Here is a 17,140-nt window from a genome sequence, read left to right on the forward strand (position 1 = left end):
CGCGGCTCTGCGCATAGGGGGAGATGAGGAGTTTTTACTGGGCTCCACCCTTGGCTCCGCCCATGGCTCTGCCCATGGCTCCTCCCACTACCTCGAAGTATAAAGCACTGCAGGTGTAAGCCTGCTCTCAGTTCCTCTGGTCGCAGGCTGGCTTAGTTGTTAGACTATTAAAATCACAGTTTACTTCCAATCGCGTGTCTAGTGAATTGATCGTCACAACAGGAAGTTTCTTATTTCTCCCATGGGCACAGGGTGTACTCCCAGATTGATTTTTTTTGTAGTGGACAGGGTGCTGGGAGGCCGATCAATTCGGCATATTCAGTGATTGTGGGCTCTGATCGCATGCCGCTCTGGGTAGATCTGCAGGTGAATTCTTTAAGGAGGTGACCAAGCATGTGGATGAAGGTAAAGCAGTGGATCTAGTGTACATGGATTTTAGTAAGGCATTTGATAAGGTTCCCCATGGTAGGCCTATGCAGAAAGTAAGGAGGCATGGGATATAGTGGGAAATTTGGCCAGTTGGATAACAAATTGGCTAACCAATAGAAGTCAGAGAGTGGTGGTGGATGGCAAATAATCAGCCTGGAGCCAGTTACCAGTGGTAACCGGTAACAGAAGTAGGGATCAGTTCTTGGTCCTCTGCTGTTTTTGATTTTCATTAATGACTTGGATGAGGGAGTTCAAGGGTGGGTCAGTAAATTTGCAGACGATACGAAGATTGGTGGAGTTGTGAATAGTGAGGAGGCCTGTAGTCGGCTGCAAAGAGACATAGGTAGGATGCAGAGCTGGGCTGAGAAGTGGCAGATGGAGTTTAACCCTGAAAAGTGTGAGGTTGTCCATTTTGGAAGGACAAATATGAATGCGAATACAGAGTTAACGGGAGGGTTCTTGGCAATGTGGAGGAGCAGAGAGATCTTGGGGTCTATGTTCATAGATCTTTGAAAGTTGCCACTCAAGTGGTTAGAGCTGTGAAGAAGGCCTATGGCCTAAGAAGGCTAGCGTTCATTAGCAGAGGGATTGAATTTAAGAGCCGTGAGGTGATGATGCATCTGTACAAAACCTTGGTAAGGCCACATTTGGAGTACTGTGCAGTTCTGGGCGCCTTATTTTAGGATGGATGTGGAAGCTTTGGAAAAGGTGCAAAGGAGATTTACCAGGATGTTGCCTGGAATGGAGAGTAGGTCATACGAGGAAAGGTTGAGGGTGCTGGGCCTTTTCTCATTAGAACGGAGAAGGACGAGGGGCGACTTCATAGATGTTTATAAGATGATCAGGGGAATAGATAGAGTAGACAGTCAGAGACTTTTTCCACTGGTGGAACAAATCATTACAAGGGGACATAAATTTAAGGTGAATGGTGGAAGATATAGGGGGGATGTCAGAGGTAGGTTCTTTACTCAGAGAGTAGTGGGGAACTGTGGAAGTAGTTAAGTCGGAAACATTAGGGACCTTCAAGCGGCTATTGGATAGGTACATGGATTACGGGAGAATAATGGAGTGTAGATTAATTTGTTCTTAAGGGCAGCATGGTAGCATTGTGGATAGCACAATTGCTTCACAGCTCCAGGGTCCCAGGTTCGATTCCGGCTTGGGTCACTGTCTGTGCGGAGTCTGCACATCCTCCCCGTGTGTGCGTGGGTTTCCTCCGGGTGCTCCGGTTTCCTCCCACAGTCCAAAGATGTGCAGGTTAGATGGATTGGCCATGATAAATTGCCCTTAGTGTCCAAAATTGCCGTCAGTGTTGGGTGGGGATACTGGGTTATGGGGATAGGGTGGAGGTGTTGGCCTTGGGTAGGGTGCTCTTTCCAAGAGCCGGTGCAGACTCGATGGGCCGAATGGCCTCCTTCTGCACTGTAAATTCTATGATAATCTATGATTAATCTAGGACAAATGTTCGGCACAACATCGTGGGCCGAATGACCCGTTCTGTGCTGTATTTTTTGATGTTCTATGTTCTATGAACCGGGGAGAGGGGGGAGCCCAGCCCCTGCAGTGGATGCTGGATGTGGGGCTAGATGTTGGTGGATGAGGAGATGGGCGAGCGGGTGAGAACCGCCATTCGGGGGTACGTGTAGCTGAACACTAAGGGGGAGCTCACAGCTGCCACGCTGTGGGAGTCACTTGTCATGTGAGAGTATCTAAGAAATGGATGTTTTTCAGATAAATATAGATCGTTTTTTGAAGAATAAAGGGATTAAGGGTTATTGTGTTCGGGCTGGAACGTGGAGCTGAGTCCACAAATGATCAGCCGTGATCTCATTGAATGGTGGAGCAGGCTCGAGGGGCCAGATGGCCTACTCTTGCTCCTAGTTCTTATGTTCTAAATGGGTGTTTATCAAATAGCTGTAGTGGACGTACCTTTAAGAAATGCGTGTTTATCAAGTAGCTGCAGTGATGTCAGAGTATGGGTGGAGCTGGGCTGTCTGTCTGTTTTACTTTCATTTTTGAGCTGGAAGCTACAGTGTGTGTTTAGTTTCGTTTTCAGAGTTGGAGCTGCATCCAGCCAAACAAGGTGTAATTCTGATCTCTCTCTGTGTGCAAAGAATGTCTTCAGATCACTTGCTAATTTTAAAGTGGTAACTGCTCTCAGTAGAAAATTTAAACCTGATGTCTTTGTGAAAGAGGTTAGTTGGCTTATGGATGTTGCTGGAAAGATTAAGGGTTACTTATAGAGTACTGTATTTTTTGCATGACGTATTTGAGTTGATCGTTGTTAAGAGGTTTACTGTGTGTTTATAAAATGTTAACTGGGTTCACATAATAAACATTGTTTTGTTTTAAAAGTACTTTAGATCTCTTTTGCATCACAAATGTAGAGTGGGCCTTTGTGCTCTCCATAACCAAAATCTGTTAAAAGTTGTGGGTCAGGTGAACTCCATGATACACTTTGGGGTCCTCTAAACCATGGCCTGTAATTGATTGGGGGCTCAAGTGATAAAAGTCTATCTTTCATGATTGGATTGGCTTGGTGAACTTAAAGACAGTGAGGGGTGAGCACATTTGTGGTTGCTTTTCAGGTGTGGTATATCAGTTTAAGTAGGGAGTGTGTTGTGGACAATGGCTCTTTCAGAGGCTCGGAAGTTTTTGGGGGTGGAGAAGGTCACACGCAGTGCCATACGAACAGAGACTAAGAAAAGGCTTTTAGATTTGGCAAAAACATTGCAGTTAGCGTTATCTGACAGCACACAAAAAGAAGAGGTACTTGTGGCATTAGCTGAGCATTTAAAATAGCTGGAGATACAGTCTGAGTCATTAGAAATGGCAAAAAAATCAGTTACAAATCAGGCAACTTGAACATGAAAAAGAATTAAAGCAGCTTGAATATGAAATGAGGGAAAAAGAAGAGAGGGAAGAAAGAAACAAATAAAGAATAGCCCGAGCAGAACAAAAAGAAAAAAGAGAGGAAAGAGGTAAAGAGAGAGAAAGGGAGATACAGATCAGGGAAAAAGAAAAGGAGAGTGAAGAAAGAAACAAAGAAAGAGAAAGGGAGGAAAGGGAAAAAGAGAGAGAGTTTGAACTTCAGAAAATGGCCATGAAACATGACAGTCAGTTAAAATTGGTGGATGGAAAGGGAAATGTACAGTTGGAGGATAGTGATGAGGATAAAGAGAAAGAGCGTCATAGTTGAAGGCTTGGTGGGGATATTTAAATATGTCCAAGCATTGCCAAGGTTTGATGAGAAGGAGGTAGAAGCCTTTTTCATTTCATTTGAGAAGATGGCTAAACAAATAAATGGCCACCCGACATGTGAGTATTACTAATTCAAACAAAGCTGGTATGTAGGGCGAGTGAAGTGTTTGCATCACTACCAGAGGAGGTATCTGGGACGTATGAGGAGGTGAAAAAATCCATCTTAGGTGCATATGAACTTGCGCCTGAAGCCGACAGACAAAAGTTCAGAAATTTAAGGAAAGAAACTGGTCCAACATACATGGAGTTTGAAAGGATCAAACAGAGTAACTTTGATAGGTGGATAAGGGCTTTGAAAATAGACTAAACGTATGAAGCTCTCAGAGAAATTATACTTTTGGAGTTTAAAAATTCAATTCTTGATGCAGCGAGAACTCATGTGGAAGAGCAGAGGGTTAAAACTGTGAGGTTAGCAGCAGAAATGGCAGATGATTATGAATTAGTTCATCAATTAAAGCTTGGTTTCTGGCAACAATTTCAGCCTGTGAGGGATAGAAACTGGGGAAAAGAGAAATACTCAAGTGGTAGAGGTAAAGGAGATCTGATGGGAGATAATAAGGAGAGTATACTCAGATTTAAAAAGAAATCCAGGAGGGTGGAAGGGAAATTAAAAGTTTCAAATGTTTTCACTGTACCAAACTAGGCCATGTAAAGTCACAGTGTTGGTGGTTGAAGAAAAGCACGGGAGAGGCTGATGTGGTAATACGGGATAAGACAGTGGGGTTTGTTAAAGTGGTAAAGGAAAGCCCAATAAAGTGAAGGAGGTGAAAAAAATTGTACAGCCTGATCAAGAGATGATTGTTAAGAAGGTGCCGGATCTCTCTAAAGAATTTACTTATGTGGATAAGGATTACTCACGTGTACCAGGAGGAGCACGTAAAGAAGTCAAAATTTTAAGAGATAAAGGTGCTAGTCAATGTTTGATGGTAAGAGATGAGGAGTTATGTAGTTTGGGAAGAATATTGCCAGAAAAGGTGGTAATATGTGGAATTCAGGGTAAGAAGTGTAGTGTTCCATTATATAAGGTAAGGTTGGAAAGTCCAATGAAGAGTGGTGAAGTAGTAGTAGGAGTAATACAGAAACTATCTTTCCAGGAATACAGTTTCTCTTGGGTAATGATATAACTCGATCGCAGGTGTGAGTGATGCCTACTGTGATTGATAAGCCAGTGGAAAATCAGACAACTGAAATTTTGAAGGACGAATATCCTGGGATTTTTCTGGATTGTGTAGTAACAAGGTCTCAGAGTCATAGGTTAAGACAAGAGGAGAAATCAAAGAGTGAATATTTTTTTTTCTTTAGATTTAGATTACCCAATTATTTTTTCCAATTAAGGGGCAATTTAGCGTGGCCAATCCACCTACTCTGCACATTTTTGGGTTGTGGGGGCGAAACCCACGCAGACACAGGGAGAATTTGCAAACTCCACACGGACAGTGACCCAGAGCCGGGATCGAACCTGGGACCTCAGCGCCGTGCGGCGGTTGTGCTAACCACTAGGCCACCGTGCTGCCCTCAAAGAGTGAATATAAAGTTGAAGTTCAATTATCAGAAACGATTTTTGATCAGATAGTTGGAAAAGAACAAGAACAGGTGGAGGATGAGCCGGATATTTTTAGTTCAGGAAAATTAGCGGAGTTACAACAGAAAGATATAGAAATAAAACAGGTGTATTAGAAAGCATACACGGAAGAGGAATCTGCGTGTATACCAGAATGTTATTACCATAAAAATGGTATTGCTGGTAAGGTATAGAAAGGAAGTGTTGTGAGTAGCACAGGAGGTACCAGTGGGAGGTCATTTGGGAGTAAGGAAAACTCAAGTTAAATTCCAAAAACATTTTTATTGGCCTGGACTACATAAAGATATAGTTAGATTTTGTCGATCATGTCACACATGTCAAGTGAAGGGAAACCTCAGTCAGTGATAAAACCAGCGCCCTTAATACCCATTCCAGCATTTGAGGAACCTTTTACAAGGGTTTTAATTGATTGCGTAGGACCGCTTCTTAAAACCAAAAGAGGGAATCAATATCTTTTGACTATAATGGATGTGTCTACTAGGTTTCCAGTGACCATTCCAGTACGCAATATTACAGCTAAAACGGTTGTGGAGGAGTTACTTAAATTCTTTACTAGATATGGACTACCCACAGAAATACAATCGGATCAAGGATCAAATTTTACCTCAACGTTATTCAAATAAGTTTTGGAATAAAACAATTTAAATCAACTGCGCACCATCCAGAATCGCAGGGAACATTAGAAAGGTGGCATCAGTCATTAAAGACAATGTTGAGGGCTTATTGTCACGATTATCCAGAGGATTGGGATAAAGGAATTCCATTCGTACTGTTTGCAATTAGGGATGCACCTAATAAGTCAACCAAATTCAGTCCTTTTGAACTAATTTTTGGTCATGAGGTAAGAGGACCACTTAAATTGATTAGGAAAAAAATTGATGAGTGAGCAGTCAGAACTTACATTATTGGATTATGTGTCAAATTTTAGGGAATGATTAAATAGAGCAGAGGTATTGGCTGAACAACATTTAAAAGTTGCACAACATGTGATGAAACGGGTAGCGGACAAGAAAGCAAAAGTTTGTAGTTTTGCCAGTGGAGATAAAGTTTTAGTATTGTTACCAGTGGTAGGTGAACCTTTAAAAGCAAGGTTTTGTGGTCCTTATCAGATTGAAACGAAATTAATTGAGGTGAATTATGTGGTAAGAACGCCAGATAGAAGAAAAACTCACCTAGTGTGTCATATGAATATGCTTAAAAGGTACTTTGAAAGGGAAGGAGAGCAAAAGGAGGAGGTTTTAATTATTCTAACACAAAGTGAAGAACCAAATCCAGATGACTTCAAATTTGACATCCCTCAAATTTTATTGGAAAACGAGGATGTTCTTAAAAATTGGGATAAATTGTTGAGTTATCTTCCAGAGGAGAAACAAACTGACCTGAAAGACTTATTGCTATCACATTGGCAAGTTTGTGGAGATAAGTTGGGAAGCACTATAATGGCTATACATGATGTAGATGTGGGAAATGCTGTTCCAATTAAACAACATCCATATAGACTTAACCCTTTAAAATTGGCACAGGTTAACAAGGAAATTGAAAGTATGAAACAGACATAATTGAAGTATGCTGCAGCCAATGGAGCTCACCCATAGTGATGGTACCAAAACCGGATGGTACTAATATTTGTGTTTAGACTATAGAAAGGTTAATGCAGTTATAAGAATGGACCCTTACCCTATCCCACGCTTGGAGGATTGCATTGAGAAAGTAGGACAATCAGCTTTTATTTCCAAACTGGATTTACTTAAAGGTTACAGGCAGGTACATTTATCCGAAAGGGCGAAGGAGATTTCAGCTTTTGTGACTCCAGATGGTATATACCAATTCAAAGTTATGCCATTTGGCATGAAAAATGCCCAGCCACATTTCAACGGTCAACGAACAAAGTTGTTTCAAGATTACCCAATTGTGCGATATTTATCGATGATCTGGTAATTTTCAGTCAGACATGGAAAGAACATTTAAAGCATCTGATGGAGTTATTCGATCGACTTCAGGAGGCGGGTTTGGTGGTAAACCTAGCCAAAGGTGAATTTGGAATCACCCAAGTCACTTTCCTTGGCCATACAATCGGATGGGATCGAATGGTCCCACGGGATGTGAAAACAAAAGTTATTGGGGAGTTTCCAATACCATCGAGATGAAGGGAAATAATGTGATTTCTTGGTATGAGTGGATTTTACCAGAAATTTGTGCCGAACTTTAGCAGTGTGGTTGCTCCTCTGATGGACTTGCTAAGAAAGCACAGCAAATTTAAGTGGATAGCGGAGTGTCAACAGGCATTTGACTGCCTGAAGGCTGGGTTAGCCAATGCTCCTGTGTTGAAGAATTACAAGGAGCTCTGTGATCGGATTAAACGAAGATATCTGACTTTCCAGAAAAATGCCGAGGTGTAGAGAAATGGATGGATCGTGCAGAGACCTTCTTGTCCAAAGAAACTGTCAATCAAGAGCGAATGCAGTTGGAGGAAGAAGAACTAGAATGTACTATGTTATAAATGTATGCGTGTTTTGTTTTGTTAAAAAAAATGTATATTCACTCTCAATATTTCTTAAAGGAAAGTGAAAAGGTGAAAAATGAAACCATCTTGAAGTTGATGTTTTATTTTTTTTTTCTTGGGGGCAGGTGTCATGTGAAAGTAACTTAACTTCCGGGAACAGAGAGGAGCGCAACTGCGCGGGACACTGCTGCAGGGGAGAGGATAAAGGCAGCGCCAGGCTCGAGGCCTTCACTTACCTTCCGGGACCAGAGAGGAGTGGACCAGCGCAGGACACTGCTGCAGGTAGGACAGCTGCATGTCTGTTTGTTTATGTCAAAATTGAAAAAACCCCGGTAAAGTGACGTCACAGCAGTCTGTGACCTGATTGGCTGAAAGGCAGACTGGGCTAAATTTAAATATTTGTGGAGTTACTAGTTTTAATTTGATTTAAATTACTATTTTTAAGTCGATTTGAATTACTATTTTAAAATTTTAAAATCTCACTTAAATAATTATTTTGGGTTGATTTAAATTACTATTTTTGAGCTGATTTTAATAACTTTTAAAATTTTAATTAAATAACTTTTTAAATTTCAATTAAATAACTTTAATTTGTTATCAGATCAAGCAACATAAATACTCAGGGATAAATAAAATTATATAGTATACAGGAGATTGAATATAATCCAACACAAAAACATCTTTCTGAAGTTTAATTGCAAAAGTTTAATTTAAAGGAATAAATCATGGCAGGACAGCTCCAAGGCGTGGTCTGCTCCTCTTGCTCCATGTGGCAGGCTGGGAACAGTTCCACTCCCCAGGGTCAGCATATGTGCAGGAAGTGTCTCCAGTTACAGGTCCTGGAAGCTCGAGTATCAGAGCTGGAGCAGCGGCTGGAGATACTGTGGAGCATCCGCGAGTTGGAGAGCATCGTGGATAGCACGTATAGGGAGGTGGTCACACCACAGGTTCAGACTCCACAGGCAGGAAGGGAATGGGTGTCCACTAGACAGAGAAAGAGAGTGAGGCCGGTAGTGCAGGAATCTCCTGTGGCCATTCCCCTGCAGAACAGATATACCGCTTTGGATACTGTTGAGGGGAATGGTCTCTCAGGGGAAAACAGCAACAGCCAAACTCGTGGCACCACGGTTGGTTCTGCTGCAGAGGGGAGGGGTGATAAGTGTGACAGTGCACTAGTTATAGGGGATTCAATTGTAAGGGGAATAGACAGGCATTTCTGTGGCCGCAAGCGAGACTCCAGGATGGTATGTTGCCTCCCTGGTGCGCGGGTACAGGACATTCTGGAGGGAGAGGGTGAACAGCCAGTGGTCGTAGTACACATCGGTACAAACGACATAGGTAAAAAAAGGGATGAGGTCCTAAAAGCAGAATACAAGGAGCTAGGAAGATTCAGTGCCCCGGTCAGGGGGGGAGGGAATGCGGTAGTTCCTGGACGGGTTGGAGTTTCCCAGGGTGGACAAGGAGTTGGTGCAGGGATTGGGCGCCTTTATTGGTTTGAGGGAGGTGATGGAGAGTATGGAGGCGATGCAGGCAGGGAAGACCCCAGGCCCGAATGGCTTCCCGGTGGAGTTTTATAATAATAATCTTTATTGTCACAAGTAGGGTCACATTCACACTGCAATGAAGTTACTGTGAAATGCCCCTAGTCACTACATTCCGGCGCACAGAGGGAGAATTCAGAATGTCCAATTCACCTAACAACAAAACGTTCAGGACTTGTGGTAGGAAACCGGAATGCCCAGAGGAAACCCACAGCGAGAACGTGCAGACTCTGCACAGACATGCTTGCTAGCTGAATTGGGCATTCTGAATTCTCCTTCAGTATACCCGAAAAGGCGCCGGAGTATGGTGACTTAGGGAATTGTCACAATTACCTCATTGCTGTGTTAATGTAAACCTACTTGGGGCAATATTAAAGATTATTATAATAAAATTCGTACTCAAACTATCTTAACATTTGGAACTAAATTGTTCATTACCAAAAGAAGTTGCATGCCTACAGCGGTTCAGTATTGTACACCTGTATATTAACACAGTGCCATCTGATCTCTAGGTCAGTGCTGACACTCACTCATGGTGTGTTTTGAAGATATACACTGATACAATGACATGTTGTAATCATGGATATCATCATGGCATAATCTGTCAGGCATGGCAGCAGGGACAAAACAATTAGATTGTTTAAAATCCTGTTGGAGGAAAGGGTAGAAAGAGTGCGAGACAATTGAGCTTTGGTGTCAATTGCCTTTTCCTCATCCTAGACAGGTTTGTTCTTCGATGCTCTATTGCTTTTACATAGTATCTGGAACCCGAGTGCATTAATATGTGATGAATTGAGATTGATTGTTCTTCCGCTCATAATCATTCATCAGAATAAGTGACTTCAAGATTTTAGACCTTCTTATCTTTATTGAGTTGAAGCAGTTGGAAAAACACAGATTTGGCTTCATTCAGACTCAGTTGGTCCAAAGCCAAATTCCAAGCAGTGGGAGGCAAACAATAAACTCCCAGCTCATGTATCTCATATATGATGTTTCCATTGTCAGACCTCTGTTCCTCTCTTTATAGTTTATCTCCTATTTATTTGTTGTCTGTTTTATCCCTTTCTCTTCTTCTTATCACTTTCTGGAATTATTTTCCTGCAGGCTATCCACTGACTCTTAAGCCTCTTAAGTTAGTCTTTCTGCACTCGTCACCTTCACTTGTTCTCTTATAAAGGGAATCCTAACTTTCCTTTGCAGCAGACCTCTTGTCTCATTCCCAGCTGAACCAACACAGAGTTAATACTAGACTACATATGACACAAGACTAAAAAAACAAAATTCAATCAGTTCTTCAACAAGTTATATCGCAAATCAATGCAGATTCTGTTTTTATTTAATGTTTAACATTGGGAAATGTTTGCCTTCATAGTTTGGCCCAAGGCTTGAATAATTTAGTGGAGAGACAGCACAAATGAAATTAGCACTGAATCTATTCTGTGAAAGCCTCGCTTGACTGTCTTGCTGGGTGGTCCTGTTCAATGTTTGGATATTCACATTAAAATTGAACTGTTAAGGCGCTTAGGCTAGCTAGGATCAATATTAATGACGGCAGGCTAACCATCATCAGTACAGGATCAATATTAATGACTACAGGCTAATCACCCTTAGTACAAGATCAATATTAATGACTGCAGGCTAATCACCAGCACTACAAGATCAATATTAATGACTACAGGCTAACTACCATCAGTACAGGATCAATAGTAATGACTACAGGCTAACTACCATCAGTGCAGGATCAATAGTAAAGACTACAGGCTAACTACCATTAGTATAGAATCAATATTAATGACTACAGGCTAATTACCATCAGTGCAGGATCAATAGTAAAGACTACAGGCTAACTACCATCAGTACAGAATCAATATTAATGACTACAGGTCAACCACCATCAGTACAGGACCAATATTAATGACTACAGGCTAACTACCATCAGTACAGGATCAATATAAATGACTACAGGCTAACTACCATCAGTGCAGGATCAATATTAATATCTGTAGGCAAACCATCATCGGTACAGGATAAATATCAATAACTACAGGCATCATCATAGGATCAATGCCAATAGGCTAATGACTGTCAGTACAGGAAATTTATTAATAACAACAGGATAACCACCATTAGTACGGAAACAATATTAATGACTGCAGGTTAACCAATATCAGTACAGGAGTTTATTAATGATTATAGGCTAACCACTGTCAGTACAGGGTCAATACTGAAGACAATAGGTTACGACTGTCAGTACAAGATCAATATTAATGATACAGGCTAACCACCATCAATACTGGAACAATAATAATGATTACAGACTAACAACTGTCAGTGCTGGATCAATACTAATGACTAAGGTTCACCATTGTCAGTGCAGTGTCAATGCTAAATCAGCACAGGCTCTATCTTGAATCAGTACAGGCTCAATTTTTGATCATCACAGGCTGAATATTGAATCAGCACAAGTTCAGTTCTGATGAAGATTGAACGTGGAATTAATACGTGTTTAAACAGAATAATTGCAAGGCTCATTCTATTTCCAGTGTAATGCCGAATGAATAGGGTTCAATTCTGAATTAATATAATTCCTTAATGGAACAGTTGAGGGTCAGTTCTGAAACATTAGAAACTTAATGTTGAGCAAGTCATGGTTCAACTCTGAATCTATAGACTTATAACATTGAACTTGAGAGTGTAATATTTGAACAACTACAGGTTCAAAGCTCAATCAGATCAGGGTCAAAGCCAAATCATTACAGCTTGAAAGCTGGATTATTACAGCCTCAAAATTGACTCATTGAAAACTTAACGCTAAAATCTGAATGGATATAAGTTTACCTGTAATATTAAATTGTTGAGAGATCAATTTTTAAAAATAAATGCAGAGTACCCAATTCTTTTTTTTCCAATTAAGGGGCAATTTAGTGTGGCCAATCCACCTATCCTGCACATCTTTGGGTTGTGGGGGTGAAAACCAAGCAGATACGGGGAGAATGTGCAAACTGCACACAGACAGTGACGCGGGGCCGGGTTCGAACCAGGGTCCTCGGTGCCGTGAGGCAGCAGTGCTAACCACTGCGCCACCTGCCTCCCCTGTTGTGAGATCAATGGTGTACAGTGTTGTTCAGTATTAATATCAGCTCAATAGTGAAATGTCATTGCAGGTATCATAAGGCTTAACGCAGAATCACTACTGAACCAGTACAGGCTCATTGCAGATATATTCCACGCTTAATACGGAACGAGTACTGCTTAAATCAAAAATCATTTTACACAGACTGTATTTTCTCCAGTTTAAAGCTGGCCCAAACTGAAATGAAACAATTTCATGTCAATTGTTTTGGTGCAAACACTTTCCATTTATTGTTTGTACAAGACATAGCATTTCACAAAATATATAACATTAAAATGTACATATTTTTGTAAAACAAGGAATAAAGGGTTAAGCACCTGTAAGTTGTAAACTGCTCAGAGGCTTATTTCCTTGTATATATTATCAAAGAGCGTGAATGGAGTCAGGATTCCCTGTGAGACTTTCTGCATCATCACTGCTGTGGCAGGCTTCCTCTATGTGTTACTGCACACAGATAGTATATGTAGGCCAAGTCCAAGGAAGCAGGAATTTTTTTCTATTATAGTTGCGCTTTCATGTTTTTTGCAGCAGATTTTAACTGACTTCCATATAAAGTATAGAATTGAAGCTATTCTGTATGAAGGCTAAACACTTTGATGCTCGACAGCCATTAGGAAAAATGTGCCAAACCCCATCTCAATTCCTTTTGGTGTGTGAGCCTTCAGGTAATATTCAGTGCTTAGAGAAGTGATGGAAAGGTGTGCATTTATCATGTATCATTGAACTTTTAGATCCTCACACACACATTTGCCAATCATGATGAATAGTTGCAAGTGCTGAGCTGACATGTAAAGGATTCATTGCCAATCCAATTGGCAATCAGTTTAATGCAAGAGGTACTGGGCTCTCTTGAATAGTACACCATCAGTCAGTGCAGCAGAACATGTACGATGACCCATGGATGCACCTCAGAGTATTCTGATGCTTTGCGTGAAGGTACTCACGTTAATGTTTGAAACATTCTTTTGATTTGACAGCCCTTGTGTAAATCTAAGGCATTGGGTTGACTGTAAAACCCTCAAAGTAATATATGAGGCACTGGATTAACTGTAAGGCTTTCAGGTTAATGTATGAGGCATTCAATTGACTGCATGGACCTCAAGTTAATATATAAGGCATTGGGGTGATTCTAGTGCCCTCGGGTTAATGTATTAGATATTGGGTGGACTGTAGAAACTTCAGGTAAAGGGATGAGACATTTGATAGATTGCAAGACACCCAAGTTAAGGTAAAAGGCATTGAGTTCACTGTAAGATCCTTAGACTAAAGTAGACAACATTGGGTTTTTGTAAGACTTTCAGGTTAAAATATAAGGCATTGAGTTGATGGTAAGGCACTTCGGTCAATGCAGCAAAAATGGACAAATTGTTAGGCACTTAGGTAAACATTGAAAATAATGGGCTAAATGTAAGGCACTATGTTAAGTGCAGCAGGTATTGACTGCATTGTTAGGTCAATACAGCAGTCATTTGCCTGCTCCCTTAGATTTATTTATCATTTTTAAGCGGGGAGTGGAGAAATCCACAGTTCCACTCACCCAACTGTCCGAGACAGATGAGGCTTTCTGTGAATAGCAATCTGCCACAGGAGGAGTGTTGGTGTCTTATGTCAATGGTAATCAGGCCTTGAAAGTAATAATCTCCCTCTTGAATGATCATGGACCACCACTGTGGCCAAAGACATGAAGAAGTCTAGTCTATTCTTCCATTTAACGGAAGGCTATGTATAACCAGGAACCCTGTAAGCAAACAAAAATATACGGCGAAACAGAACAATAGTTTCCCCCACTTTAATCCTTCTTTCTTTTACTGCAAGGTCATTTGTTTTCTGATTAAACAAAAAAAGTCAATATCTGTCGTCATCCATCATTTGCATCAAACCCGAATTGTTCATTGTGCTTCTCAGTGTGCACCTCTCCCTCTTAAATATTTAGGCTCAACATTATCTAAATCATTGGCTCAAACAGCCAAATTGTACTGACAAACAATAAATCTTCATCTCCTGAAAACTTAAAAACCAGATACTCAAATCCTCAAGAGCAGATAATAGGAAGAGGGTTTGGCACTTGGGAGACATTTGAGATATCAGACAGCTTGGGGGAGGGCAAAGTGAGACGGAAAATCAATAAATAGCTCAGATATCACACAATGTAGTCCAGTTTTACATTGTTTCAGTGTGTAGTGTTGAGGAATTCAAACCCAACTTCAGTGTGGATATTGTGTAATCCCTTCTGTAGTGTGTGCATCAAAATTAAGAGTTTTATAAGCGTTTCCGTAACAGCATGATCTAATATCTGGTAACACTTTCTAATGGATAAAAGAGCATTACCATCTGCCCGAGGACCATCTGAGCTGTGACAAGGAGTCTTGAGGTCTAGACATTTAATCATGCATGTCAGAGATGAAAAGCTGTTGATTAAATGGTATTGTGAGAAGCAGCAAACATCTCTCAGGTGGCGTGTGAACTTGCAGATAGTCCCTAATACAGGGATGTGCAAACTGCAGCCTTTGCTCTAATGCAGCCCTATTTGAGTTTATGCTCCTCGTTTCCTGGTTTGTCCTGCTTTGAATCTCTGGAGGTTTTTAGGCATAAGCTCTGCTGTTGTGGGACCAAGTAAGATACTGAACACAGCAGTCTGTCTAGGAACTGCAGAAGCCTTCACAGATCTGGTATTGGATCTGCATTGTACTCCATACGTGCCGAAGTACAGGAAATGCATTCCACATTGTATCAATACAGCTTCGCGAATCTACGATATGCTGTACAGTGCTCATATTACTGGTGTGGAATTGAGTGCCATTATTGTGTTTTACATTCTGCTAATGCTATTGCTGGTTATTGGGGAACTGTGATGAGCTGTACCCTAACATCAATGTTATTAGTGCCTGCAGTATGGTTTGCACTGTATGCATGTTATTGGAAATCTGTAGTATGCTCGACACTATGTTCATGTTATTGGGCATCTGCAATGTGCTCTGCACTGTGCATGATGTTGGGTTTCTGTAGCATGGTCTATACTGTGTCCATGTTATTGGGTATCTACAGTGTGCTTTACAGTCTTATTGTTAACATTGGCCTGGATTTTGCGATTAGCAGCGATGTGACAATACCTGTTGCTGATCTTGAAAAAAGCTGCCTCTAAAGATCTAGTGATCGCTACAGTATGGATTTAATCTCTCCCAGGATTAAGTTAATTCTGGCGGCAATTTAGGACGATCTCAAAGTGTCCAGCAGCAGTGATATAATCAAGCAGGGTAAATAGCCAATCCCATCGAAGAATTCTCACGAACAGCAAATCAGGAATTTAAAAAGCACTGATCTGCTTCATTTCTAATATCAATTTACAGAGCATAAAGGTTGGGATATGCACATGGGATCAAGGTGGAAGCTGAAATGTCATAAACAAGCTTCCAAAAGATATTTTTAAAAATACCTGAAATTTTCATCATAATGGAGAAATTTGACAGTTACAAATACAAAATCTGTTTTTTTAGGGCCAGAGAAGTTGTTTAGCATTAATTGTGGACTTTAAAAAGCAGTTAAAATCTCAGTTACACTTCAAAGGTTACAACTTTTAAAAGAGTTTTTGCAGCAAGACTAGCAGTGTAAAAGTGCAAGTTTTCATCAGTTCAATGATTTCTAATTAACAAAGCCTGTGGGAATGTCAACAGTACATCCTATGGAGAAGCTTAGAATCACTGACAACAACTTCTGAATTTCCGTATTTAATTGCACAAGCATAGATGCCAGGAGCTGCAGTCATTTTCAGGGGAATAATGCCGGCAATTTAACCATCAATACAACTGCAAAACCCAGGCCAGCAAGTTATTAGATATCAGGAGGGTATTGATTACACTGTATTGATAGTTTCACAAAAGTGGATTAGCACATTTGGTACTTTAACGCAGAGAGATCAGAACAATTAACGGATACTACAGCAAATCCAAGAGTCAACTGGTTTTTGGTGATGTTCCTCGTGATAGTTTGGATGTTGCCAGGTTTCAACTTCTTCATAAGCTTAGAACCTCTTAAGTAGGCAATTTGCTTTTGATAGTCAATATAACCGGCCCTTCATAACAACCAATTGAGCACGCCTTCCCAAAATTCCTTTGTTAGGTTAATAAAATGGTTAAGAAAAATCTTGCAAAGGGAACACAGTATGATATACAAACCCAGGAGAGGTGATATATTTAGTAATAACTGAAGAAAATAGTCCTTTTTTAATAATAAAAATAGGTTCTATTTGTTATCTTACAATATATTTCCATTTCTTTTGGTCCACTATGAGAATTAAAGGGTCCAATAGTTGTTGCAGGTGCGTGCTGTTGTTAAGCCTTCACTTCCTGCTTCGGGTCCCTACAAGGAACAATTCCCACAGCCGCAGTCAACAGCTCGCTCCACATCTTCCATAAATGAGGAGCCGTCCGTACACTGGAAGTGGTATTTCCGTCGCTTGCTACGCAGTGGCACACAGCACTCCCCATTGCCACAACTCCCCTTGCATTCCAGCCGTGGAATTTTAACTTTTGTCTGGCATGAGGCATAGCCTTGTTGCTTGCGGTAGACCTCCCGCACTATTTCCTTCTGACAAAGGAGCTCTGTGATACAAAAGAGAGAAGTCTACAACTAGATTGTTTGTTTGTGTAGATGTTTTGCATCAAACAAATAGATTAGTGACGATCAGGGATCAT

General features: G+C 40.8%; 1 protein-coding gene across 1 annotated transcript in view; it reads right to left on the bottom strand.

Moving 5' to 3' along the window:
* Positions 1 to 12,651: 12,651 nt before the first annotated feature.
* LOC119965073 (slit homolog 3 protein-like) overlaps positions 12,652 to 17,140 on the bottom strand; it is a 758,703-nt gene continuing 754,214 nt past the window's right edge. Inside the window, exon 36 of the mRNA XM_038795337.1 lies at positions 12,652 to 17,047. Within this exon, the coding sequence (XP_038651265.1) occupies positions 16,806 to 17,047 (242 nt within the window). The 3' untranslated portion in view covers positions 12,652 to 16,805. The remainder of the gene's footprint in view (positions 17,048 to 17,140) is intronic.

This window comes from Scyliorhinus canicula, chromosome 4 (assembly GCF_902713615.1).
Source record: "Scyliorhinus canicula chromosome 4, sScyCan1.1, whole genome shotgun sequence".
Classification (NCBI taxonomy): domain Eukaryota; kingdom Metazoa; phylum Chordata; class Chondrichthyes; order Carcharhiniformes; family Scyliorhinidae; genus Scyliorhinus; species Scyliorhinus canicula.